This window comes from Macaca mulatta, chromosome 12 (genome assembly GCF_049350105.2).
Source record: "Macaca mulatta isolate MMU2019108-1 chromosome 12, T2T-MMU8v2.0, whole genome shotgun sequence".
In the NCBI taxonomy this organism is placed as follows: Eukaryota; Metazoa; Chordata; class Mammalia; order Primates; family Cercopithecidae; genus Macaca; species Macaca mulatta.
This window is the reverse complement of record NC_133417.1, coordinates 114978215-114990675: the sequence shown is the minus strand read 5'-3', so window position 1 is coordinate 114990675 and position 12461 is coordinate 114978215. Positions and strand designations below refer to the sequence as shown.

Sequence of the window (12461 nt, the reverse complement as noted above, 5' to 3'; positions counted from 1 at the left end):
TGTTAAATTACTTTTGCTATGACCAAATTGCATGCATGGATGGTACCTGTGTTACACTCAAGCTCCAAGAAACTTGCTGGGTTGGCTTTGGCTGTCAGCAAAGTTCAATTCCTTTAGTTTGGGATTTTATCCTGTTTATCTCAAGTTAAATGAATTGTTTCAATAGTTATAATAGCTTAAAATAATTTCCTTGATTTGGGTACATTAGCTGATAGGGTCCACATGTGCAAATGGGCTGATTTCTGCATAGGAGTCATAATATCTAACAGACTGGTAGGATAGAGAAATGCTACTTTGCCTCCCAAAGATACCTGAATTCACCTGTTTGTGTCAGGTTTTTCAGCCTTAATCTACATTTTAGTATCCCAAACCACAATCTTCTTGGTGGTAATTAAGCACTAGCCTTTTAATTTTTTTATTTCTATAGGTTTTGGGGAACAGATGGTATTTGGTTATATGAGTAAGCTCGTTAATGGTGATTTGTGAGATTTTAGTGCACCCATCCCCCAAGCAGTAAAAACTGAACTAGATTTGTAGTCTTTTATCCCTCAACTCCTTCCCACCCTCCCCCTGAATCCCCAAAGTCTATCGTGTCATTCTTATGCCTTTAGCGCTAGCCTTTTATAACCTGGTTCTTCCCTATCCTATTGTGACTTTAGTGGTTTAATTAACAGTCTTTCAAGACAAGTAGCTAAAAGATTACAGACAGTGCTTAATAAAAGAAAACAAAACCAATTTCAGCAACATATTTGCATTAATTTTTAAAGTAAATATGGTTTCAAATAATGCTTGGGATAACATTCTTCAGTATTTTATGAGCCAACAAACTGTGCTCTAGAACCTTCTTTCTGAAGGGCTCAACATACTTCATAATTATTTCACCAAACACTCCATAACCTTTGAAATGGGAGAGGAAGATAGGTTAATTTACAAATAGGATAATGAGTAACAAGGAGAAGAAAAGTGTTATGGCTCCATTACGACTTACTGGTGACACAAGGGAAAATAGATATTTAAACTTTAAGGTGTAGACTTTTAGATTTCAACTTCTCTTACTTATAGCCATGACAATGACTACTTTTCTCAGGGCAGAGACTGAGACCTCCTGTGGGAAGAGAGGAGAGCTTCTCACCAGATTCTCAGGGCTGTGCAATTCATGTGTGGTTGAAGCGCAGCGTGTGATGAGGGATTTAAACATGGCACTGACGATAATGCCTTCCACATTTTGGGCTGTGGATTTGTTGTCCACTGTGGTGAAGTTATTTCCAAACCCAGCCTTGTCTGGAATGCAAAGGCACAAATTAAAGACAATGTTTCCTTTAAGCTACACAATGGGTAGGAGTAAGGCAGTGCTTGACACCCAGGAATTAGTGAAGTGCTACATGAAATACAGAAACAACGAATTAAAGATGACCCTGGTTTAATAATCTGTAGGCAGACCTGGAAATAAATGAATCATAGTGTCCTTCAGAGCCTTTACTATGATACAACCAATTACATTTCCGGAATGGTTTTGTTGATAAATCTTAGCAAAGGAAAGGAAACCAACTCTTAACGTTAGGAAACACTTTTAGGCTTAGAGTAGTTTTAAATAGGTGATTACTTACAAAAAAAAAAAAAAAAAAAAAAAAAAGCTCCTAAATCACCCCTCAAGGGAGAGTTCATTTTCAAGCTTTCTGGTGGTGAGAAATGCTACTTTCTCAATGGAAATTGTTCAGTCTGTCTGAAGTGGAATAAGGTGAGGCCAACCAGGTAACTGGGAAGAGAGAAGGAAAAGTCAGGCAGGAGCCCTGCAGTGAAGTTCACATAGGCCCTGGGAAAGACAGAGTCCTGCCAAGAATTTCAGAGTTCTTCCAGAGATTTCTTGGGCAGGTAGAGAGGGGAAACCTCCCACCTTCCTCAGAGCCACCTCCTTTTTGCAATATGATCACTGTCTCAGAGATCATACAACAGAAGGTTATATGAGAGAGAGGAGTCCCATAAGCGGTAGTATAAAAATTGAGGGGCTAGATGAGAACTCCACAAGCTTTACCAAACTTTCATTTACTGTGGTAAGTTGTCCTCAGAGAGCCTCCAAAATGTGTCATCAGAGATAATGTGCAAGCTTTTCTTGTTTATACACTATACATACACCCACACACATGCATGGACACATACATATCTTTTCCTCTAAATTCTACCTCCACAAATTTAGTGTCCCCTTGAAACACTACCTGCTTCACCTCACAACGACTTCTCCTAGAACTTGGGTGCAGCTTTACTTACTGTCAGTGACTGGCTCCATACAAAATCCTAGCAAAGCATGCAAGAAGTCCACTACATTATTGAGAGAGTCCTTGTTCACATAGTCCCTCATGGTTTGTCGGAACTGCATCTTATCTAGCTTGTATAGCTTAGTGAGGCAGTTCTGGGCCTGCAATGAAGGAAGAAAAGTGAAAAAGTCACAAGTACCAGCTTAAGCTACAGATACAGGTAATTTGAGACAGACGCCTTCAGAAGGCAAGGGTTTCCAACCACCCCACTGGCCGGTGACAGGCAACTCTGCTAGCCCCTCTTGTGTGAGTAAGATGTGAGCAGAGACAGACTGAGAAGTCTGAGGGTGTTTACATTGAGAACAACTGCTCCATAGGAAAAACCCCAAAGCTCAAAACTAAGGTCTAATGCTGGTCCCAGAAATATTTCAGTATTTTCACCAAGATCGAGATTTTAAGATCTTAATGAAAAAAACCTCAAAGTTTGAAATATAGGTAAGTGATAGAATTGACAAGCCATGTTTAGAAAACCTCAAAGGCTTTGTGCAGTGGGAAGATGTGTACCACACTACATCTGAATAAAAGAGATAGAAGAATGTCTATACAATGGAATGAAATGGGGCAATGACCGAAGTCTCTGGGTTGAGGGGAAAAGGGGTAAGGATCAAGAAAGAAGGGGTGGCTTAGTGAGGGCCACCTTAATTACAGATGGAGAACTTTGGACAACCAGGCACAGGCACTGAAGTCAGATTAGGGAAAGCAATTCCTGAGAATTAGGATTTTATTAGTGCCCTTAAGTGTGGTCCAGAAGAAAATTTAGTTATATGATCATTTTGACAAATCAAGGCCCAGGAAAAAAGCCTTGGAAATTTTGAGAGAGAGAAAAAAGATTATAAAAGACTGAAACTTGGAATTAGCAATAGGCTTCTTGGTGTAACCTTGTTATAATCTCTCCATCTGTATTGCAAAGTCAGATGGATTGATACGTTTTTCACTTTTCCTTTATTATGTCCTAGATTTGAAATTAGGTATTTTTATTCCCAGGGAGTTTACAAGTTTCCAGATATTGAACAAACTCATTTTTTATTGCAAAATAAATGCTGCTAGCTATAAAATGAAGTTTGCAAAGCACTTAGGTAAAATATATTTTGCATGAAGAGGTATTTAATTGTCATTCCATAAAGAATTTGTGAAGATGTTTATTGTAGCATTTATAAAGCTCTTTAAAACCCTGAGTTGGCAGGCCCTGAAGTACAAATTATTCTGTGTTTTCTACAAAATACACCAAAAAAGGCATAATATCAAATCTTCTCTTTAGAGGATATTAAAATGTTTGTATGGTCTGTATGAGTTCAGTGGGAAGTTTAAGCAAGCATAAGAATATCAAACTTTAAATACTTAAATTCTGAAAGAATATCCTGAATTTCTTCAAAAGATATAAAACTTTTAAGAAATGAATTCCTTTTCAATAATTGGGGACTACCAGCTAATGATTAGGTTAATACTGTAAGATACGTTGAGGCATTATATGATGAAATTGCTGGGCAATTCGACGAATATCGTTGGAATAACCTTCTGTTTCTTGGAAGAAAAAAGGCTACGTAGAGGACCTTGTCTGGTAAAGGTGAGAAATATTCTTAGTATCTTAAAAGTTAAGTAGTTTCTGAAAGGTCATTGGTAGAGAAATCTGAAAATATTTAGCTTCTGGAACTGGACATTTCTCAAGGAAAATTTCCCGAATTTCTATCTCTTGGACAATGTGTTTGCTGAACATAAATAAGCAAATATAATATCGATAATGAGCATTGAACAGAATAAGATAATAGAGGAATTGTCCCATAAGTCAAATCAATTAGACAGGTAGAACACTGGCTGGATGCCCTCATAGGAAGTGTTCAGGGGAGGAAAGTATGATGAACTAAGTGATAACAACAACTCCTCAAATGGCTTCTGATCCAACTCACCCTGCTTTCTGTGAATCCAGAAAGACAAATTTTGGATATCAGAGCCAGTTTATACTTCCAACTAAAGCACGACACTTTTTATTATGTTTATTTATTATGTTTTAGTGTTTCCTGTCATGAAATTGGTCTTCTGTATGGGGAGTGATGTGGTTTATTTGTCTTTGAAGGCATTTATTCATACTGTAATAGAATTTAAAATCAAAGATAAAAAATCAAATACACATGTGCAAAGATGGGGAAGATGCCAGATTTCTATAGCCTTATTAATTATTATTTTCAATTTTTGGCCTCAAAATCTAGATCTTGGTCAAAATTTTCAAGTTTCAAAATTTAGAAGCTAATAGTGCAAATATAACCCCCATATACACATAATAAACGAAAATAACACAACATAATAAACGAAAATAACACAACATAATATAAAAGAGTAAAACAGAAAAGGATAGATAGATGGATAGATGAGAGATGATAAATCAAGCAAGAAAGTCAGCATGCTAATATTGTGTGAACATTTCATGACAAAACCTAGTATCAAGGAAAAACGGGCTGGCATTAGATTTTGACATGATCCTAAAACTCTGCCAAGATATGCCAAACGATTTCCAGGACTCAAATTTGCATCAAACTCTTATTTTTAAGAGAACATTTTCTTATGATTTTAATTCAAACATACATATGAAGCAACCATCCCAGCTTAGACTGTGGAAGTAGGTTATTGTTCAAATTGAAAAAGAAAATTAACAGTCAGCAGAGGCAAATAAAAATGAGCTGGAAGACCATTTCCAGTACAGAATTATGTTTGGCAAGCACAAATGCAGAGTTTCAAGTTTCACACAGTTGACAAGGACATGATCTCAAATATTCAGAAGGCAAGGTTCATTCTCAAATAAAGCAGCCAGAAAATGACTGGCTACTTTTACAGTCCTGTTTTGTCCCAATAAGGGCCATTTTCCATGTCTTAGGAAGGACAACAAACCAGGTCCTAAAACTTTGACCCCTTTCTCCAATATGCAATATGCTTCTGCAGTACCCAGGCAGATGATTAAAGAGTCATTTGTTACAGGCCATCAAAAGCTTGCTAAATGTGTTCATCTGTGCAAAAGTTCTTTCAAGCTGCAATTCACACATTCCAATTATATATACTTTCACTAATTGGGATTTGGTCTGCCCTAGGCAGGAAGCAGAAATGTTTTCCCAATTAAACTTTCCTAAGCCTGGGTTTTAGATATCTTGAGATATCTCATGAGAATCTCCTCACACCAAAACAGCATTAATTACTCCTACAAAATATAATATTTTTCAGGGAACACTGACCCTCATTGTCAAAGGACTCATTCTTAAACAGAAAGGAAGGAAGAGGGAGAGGAAATGGAGTCTACTTTAATTCTCTTACATTCTCTCGGAATACCTGGTGTCTCAGACGATCTCCAGAGAGCCCTCGATGTCCTTCTCCACAACCATAGGCACATCCCAAAGACTTCACTATTTTGATGAGCATTGTTAGAGCAAGCCTATGGTTGCTTACAGGTGTACTTTCATCCTGGTACCCACAAATAAGAAAGAAAGAAAAGTCTGTTTACTTTGTCACTGAGGTCCTTTCACTAAGGTTCTATTGTATGATTAAATCAAGTTTATATGTTTTACAGGGAGCACTTGCAATTTGGAAAACAGAATTGTAATGGGCTCAACAAACAGGCTCAGTTTTCCAAAATTTAGCATATGATTTAAAAGAAAAAAAAATCTATGTATTTTGAACACCCCCTGTTGCTAGAGAATATCAGTAGAGACCTTTTTGTTAGAAGATATGCTTTTTATATCCTTGACTGCTGTCAGACAACCACCTAAAGAGAGACAGTGGAGACTATCAGTGATGAAAGCAATTAAGTTTTATTAAAAACTATCCTCATTGGTAGGCTTCTCATACACCAGGCAAGGATTACTGCCGAGTTTCTGGAACTGATCAAAGTCTGGAACTTTGAAATTTCATGGCAACTTCTGACATTTTTGAGGGCTTTTTTTTTCTAATTGTATACTTTACTGTATTATAATACACATGCACAAGCAAAGTGAGAATATACAGAACTTTATAAACACTTTCAGCTTGATTCTTCCCTTGAGGATAAATAGGAAGACCCCCTGAGACAAGTCATGAGAATTGATATCATCCTCTTTTTTGCCCAATTTAATCTTTGTTGTTAGTGGAGAACATGGCTTCCATAAAAGGAACTTCCTTGAATTATTTCCGAAGAAGCATAAAGAAGCAGTTGCCAAGAAATGATGCAGAGCCCAGTGTGGAAGAGTCACTTTCTTTAGGAAGCTGCAGCCTGTCTCAGTCCTTCTACCACATTCTATCATCAGCATGTACACCATAAACCTGGATTCCAGCACTTGGTCCTTAACTGCACATGATGTTAGATAAGTTAACTAATCTCTTTGTGTTTTTGTTTCCTTACCTATGAATTAAGGATTCTAATAGCTGCCTTTCCTACTTCATAGGTTTACTATGCAGGGCAAATTAAATAATGGATGAGAATTGTTTTGCAAATTGTAAGGGACTTTTCCATAGCCACATGATTGGGTTGACGCATAAACTTTGGAACCAGATATAAGTACTCAAATGTGCATGTGGTATGGAAGGAATAGGGGCTTATCTATACATTAGCATGGGCTTTACTATAAGATTGACTTTCTCCTTCCCTAATGTTATCCAGTTGGTCCCCCTTTTCTTATCTGTAAGCTTTTGTAGTGGAGGTGGTACTGAACTCCAGATATTCCCCCTTGGCACTGCAGCATTCATTCTCTGAGCTATTCAACATACTGATGGCTCACTGCCCTCAGATGAGTGCCTCTGAAGGCCACAGCTAGAGAGCTGCCTCACCCAACATGATACTCTCTTCCTGGAGGCAGTCTACCTCTAATGACTGGACAGGGCCATAAAGGGACCCCAGACGTGTTTGCTAAAAAGGTCTCTTTGCATCACCTGGGGACTACTTAAAGAGCCATCCCAGCTTCAGAGCTCTCTGTGATTAGCTTAGGCCTCTATTACAACTACACTGCAGTTCAATTTCTCCCTATGCCCCATCCTGCTTCTTCATATCTAACAGAGGTTAATCCTGTGAGGACACTCCCGTAAATTGCCTGCACACATATCTTCATGTTGGAGTCTGTTTCCAGGGAGCCCTACTTAAGATAGCTCAGAAGGTTGCAAATAGAAGACTCAAACTTATCAACTTCTGTGTGTATATAGGTTGACTATCCTTATTCAAAATGCTTGGACTAGAAATATTTTGGATTTCAGATTTTTTCAGATTTTGGAATATTTGCATATATATAATGAGATGGGAATAGGACCCAAGTCTAAACACAAAATTCATTTATGCTTCACATAGGCCTTACATACACAAGCTGAAGATAATTTTATATAATTTAATAATTTTGTGCACGAAATAAAGTTTTGTTTGCATTTTATCTGTGACTTGTCACATGAGGTCAAGTATAGAATTTTCTACTTGTGGCTTTACGTTGGAACTCAAAAAGTTTCAGATCTTGGAGAATTTTAGGTTTCAGATTTTTGGATTTTTAGTTTGAATTCTGATTTTAGTTTCAACCTTTACTAACTATATAACCTTGGACAAACTGCTTAACCTACCTGTGACTTACAAAATCAGAATCATAATATCTGTTTCACAGAGTTGTGAGAATTAGAGTCAAAACATGAAAGGCACATAATAGCAAAACTAATTATTATCAATGATTAATAATGTCAAAACTAATTATTAATTAAAAATAACAATTAATATTATTTTAATAAATAATATTAATAAATAATAATAATAATAATATTTAAATAATAATATTAATTAAAAATAATATTATTATTTTAATAAATAATATTAATTAAAAATAATAATAAAAGTGTGGGGCACTGCTTTCCTCTGGAGCACCTTTATGCAAATTAGAAAAGGCACCCCTCTAGGTGGAGAATTAGAAGAAGATGAGCCCTCTGAATGGATGCAAGCCTTTGGTGAGTGGTTCCAAAAGTGGAGGTTGGGCTGGATTTCAATCCTCACTGGCCTCTTTAGTCAACAGACTTTGTTTACGGGGCTCTGTACAGGCTACAAAGCCTTATGGAGCAGTGCCTCAGAAAAGGTTATCCTGAGCAAGGGCTTATTTGGAAGACTGATTTATGCATATTTTAAAATTATTACAAGCTCCTTTAAAAATTTTCTAGCTCTGAAAGCTCTTTGTAAATATCTATTCAGGTTTTTATTTCTTTAGACCTTCAGATGTCCTTGGAATTCAGATTGCTTTCATAGGAGAATTCAGAAAGATGTAGCAACTTACAGGCAAAAAAACTGAAGATATTAAATAACATTCCAAGCACTCAGTACAAGTTGTGGCAAATATAGAAATGGAAATTAGATCTTCCTTTCTGTCTTAATCAATTCCTATGCTTCTGTTATTATTAAGTTGCAAAATTAGATAAACCTTCTGATTCCACTGAAGATAACAGATGGGTTTGGGGCAGAACAGACCTTTGTGAATCACAAACAGAAGGCACTTGACCCACCATCAGGTTTTATTTTATAAACTATTTGTACTAAAAAGAATATTATTTTGGGAACTAACTATGAAACATATATATATTGGTGGCTGTATTGGAGACCACATAATCTGACTTTAAAAATCCCATACTGATGAAAAGTGATAACTTTGGTCAGAATAACATCTATTACATCAAGCTATAGATTCTAGATTATATATAGGTTCTAAATAGTCAAGATACTTGTAGGTTTTCAATAAAAATGTGGTTAAAATGCCACTTGGATAAAATTTCAAAACTAAAAAAGGAAAAGCACAAATGAAAACGAAACACTAATTATGAACCTCAGAGATCCTTAGCATACACACAAAACCTCATCAGTTTAGTTGGAACATCTAAGCTTTGCTGATAAAAGCTTATCAATATTTCATAATATTCTCTTTTTTTCTTTTTAATTTCCCTTGAATATTATAATGGGCAAAATACCATTTCTAATTTCTTTGTTGAGACAGAGTTGATAGGTAAAGAATGGAAATTCAGTAGGAATCTCACCAGTTTCTGTGTTTGTAAATTTGGTCCTTATAACTTGTATTTGTTTGCTAATTCCTAAGTAATTGATCACTGAATGATTCTTTAGATCTTAGCATCTCTAATCAAATCTCTTGTGATCTGTACCATTATTTAGATAATTTTCATTTACAGTCAGATCTGAGGTTCCTCGCATTGTCCTCAGTGATGGATAAGGTGCTAAGGTGTTGGGAAACTTAAAAATCAATAAAGTTTATTAGAATTGCCTTATGATTAATATGATTAAGGCAGGAGAAGAAAATCCTAAAGAAAAGATTCAACAACCAAGATTATCGGAGCAAGAATATTTGGATCAGAGTCCATGAATATTGGGAAGACAGAAGTAAACAATAAAATGAAGAAACCAGATGATAAATGCATATTAAACACGTGTCAAGTGGGACTCGAAAGAAATGAGGAAGAAATTGTGAAAGAGGAAGGAGTATTGCAACGCTTGCTCAGATGTGAAAATCTTATCGCATGTAAGAAAAATGGACAATTTATATTTTATACAATATATATCTAGATGGTATATATCTAGAACTCTACACAATATAACTTCACATGTGTAAACACTTGACATGATGTGTACAGTATTTGCTAGAGATTAAAATCTTGTTGATTTCAATTTCTGAATATCATTTTCTAGCTAAAACCACAAATTGAGATTAGTGTAAGTTATGTGAACTTAAGCTGTAGTAATTTGTATTTAAAATTAAAGAAGAAAACCAATTATTGATGTTAAGAAATCATATACCAGATGTTGACGAGGCAGAGGGAATTAAATTTAGGAACAATTAATAATAGAAAGACTAAAGCCACCAGGATGTGCCACATTGAGACATGAGAGGACTGAGTGAGACTAAGAGAGTTATTCCCACTTCAAACCAACACCAACTAATCAAGCAAAATTCTTCCCTTGCTTTCTCCTTAACTGTGGTTGAAGCTGGCTGCCATAAATGTGTTACTTAAAAGAAAAAACTTTATATTGAGGAAAAATTATACTGCTTGTTATGGGCTGAATATTTGTGCATTCGCAAAATTTACATGTTGAAGCTGTAACCCCTCAAACTGATGGTATTTGAAGATGGGTCTTTGGGAGGTAATTAGGGTTAAGTGAGGTCATGATGGTGGGGCCTGGTCTAGTGGGATTGGGCCCATATAAGAAGAGACACAAGAAAGCTCTTTTGCTCTCTCTTTTGCTTTCTCTGTATGCACAAAGAAGAGGCCATGTGAGCACACAATAAGACAGTGGTCACCTCTAAAGCAAGAGAAGAGGCTTCCGACTAAAATTAAACCTGACAGCACTTGGACTTCCCAGCCTCCAGAATCATAAGAAATAAATTTCTACTGTTTAAGTCATTCAGTCTATGGTATTTTGTTATGGCAGCTTGAGAAAACTAAGACATTCCTCAATCAGGTCAGTCTAAAAGTTTTGAGAAAGGTTATACTTGATGTCAGACTGAGAATTATGGCAATATAGCATAACTGAAATGTTCTCTTGCAGAAATAACATGACTAGAGAATTAGCTCTAACACTGCTTGGATTGCAATAGATATTGGATTTAGAGTATAGTTTCATCTAACTGTTTCTACTAATGCCTACTGAGAACCTAATGAAGAGATTTCTCCACTCTCCACTTTTTTGCTCTAGTGACTAGGTGCTGTTCAGAGTCAATAAACTGCTGGCAAGCAAGCTTTAGAAAGAAATTAGTATGACATTTCATGAGGACACATAAGGTGGTTCAGTCATACCTTCTCTTGGTTCTTATCATTCTTCTCATAAGGGCCGCCTCCACCTCCTCCACCTCCTCCTCCATCACCTCCTCCGCCTCCTCCATCTCCACCTCCTCCTTCTTCTCCTCCGCCATCTCCAGCTCCACTAACAGCAGGGCCTCCAAATCCACAGGTGGAACTTCCAGATACTCCTTTGAACTGGAAAGCTCCCTCACTTGGTCTCTTTTCCAAAGTTTCATTTTCCTTGTTTTCACTCTTCTTTCTATTCTTTTCTACACACGGCACCACACCAAGTTGAAGCAAGCATTCCACAATATTTAGCGCCACGTCACAGATACGAGAGCTGATGTCATGATTAAGGACAAGATAAACAGCCTTCAGAACTACCTGAGGAAGACAATATAAACACTGCATGATTAAGTTACCTGCACTCCCTCTTCCTAAAGAGATTTGGTTATTATGTTTAATCCATTTCCTTAGGCTAGTCTATGAAATTGGGTAGAAATAATTTAGACAATTGTCAAATTTTCCTATAAAAGTTGCCATGGAATCTTGTGTATTTTCTTAATAGAGAGTATAAGTCACCCAAAGTATTAAAAAGATATACACGTATTATCTCATGTAAACTTTCCAAAACATGCTATGATATCAACAATTAATGAGGATATTGAAGCATAGTGAGTTAATGGGAGAGTAATTATTTGTCCAAATGGAAACTTGTTCTATTGATTTTTTAAAATAAAAGTGTTTTAATCCCCTGCTTTTCATTCATTACTAATAATGGATAAAGAACAGTGATTTCCTTTTGCTCGTTCATGACTGTATCATTATTCATACTTCATTTAAAGTACAAAATATTTGCATGTTTAAATTATGTTCCTTTATTGGTTTTAATACAGTAAATTATTTGCTAAGCCAGGATTCCTAATGTGCAATAAAAATTTTGTGAAATATAATTGTAAAATATAACAACCCCTTCATTTGCTAATAACTATACTCAAGATAGGCACTCTTGAGAATGCAAGCTTAAATCTTTTAAGAACTTTTATTCATTTTTTTTTCTGGCTACACAGGAGGTTTTTAGTCCTGTTGATATCAAAATAAAATAAGTGAATAATTTTTTGCCCTCATTCTAGACAAAAGAGACTTATTAAACACATACACATGTATATTCAGGAATCACTAATGGTTTTGGATTATAAAAATATTCTGAGATCTGATCAAATGTAATGCAATGCTTGAAAAAAAAAGTAAGGTGCACCTATGATGGTTGACACATTGGTGAATTTTTTCAATGGGTGGCTTTTTCATTTCAAGGTTTGATAATTTCTAAGAATCTATATGCCCATTTTATACAACGTTGCAAAAATGCACCAAATAATTAATATCTGTCTAACT

The 12461-nt window shown here is 35.9% G+C and overlaps 1 protein-coding gene across 1 annotated transcript in view; it reads right to left on the bottom strand.

The window, feature by feature from the left end:
• Window positions 1-12461, bottom strand: part of UNC80 (unc-80 homolog, NALCN channel complex subunit) — a 226497-nt gene that overhangs the window by 164034 nt on the left and 50002 nt on the right. Inside the window, exons 13-16 of the mRNA XM_077957497.1 lie at window positions 11082-11450; window positions 5610-5756; window positions 2266-2413; window positions 1133-1281 (exon numbers count right to left, since the gene is read on the bottom strand). Of these exons, the coding sequence (XP_077813623.1) occupies window positions 1133-1281; window positions 2266-2413; window positions 5610-5756; window positions 11082-11450 (813 nt within the window). The remainder of the gene's footprint in view (window positions 1-1132; window positions 1282-2265; window positions 2414-5609; window positions 5757-11081; window positions 11451-12461) is intronic.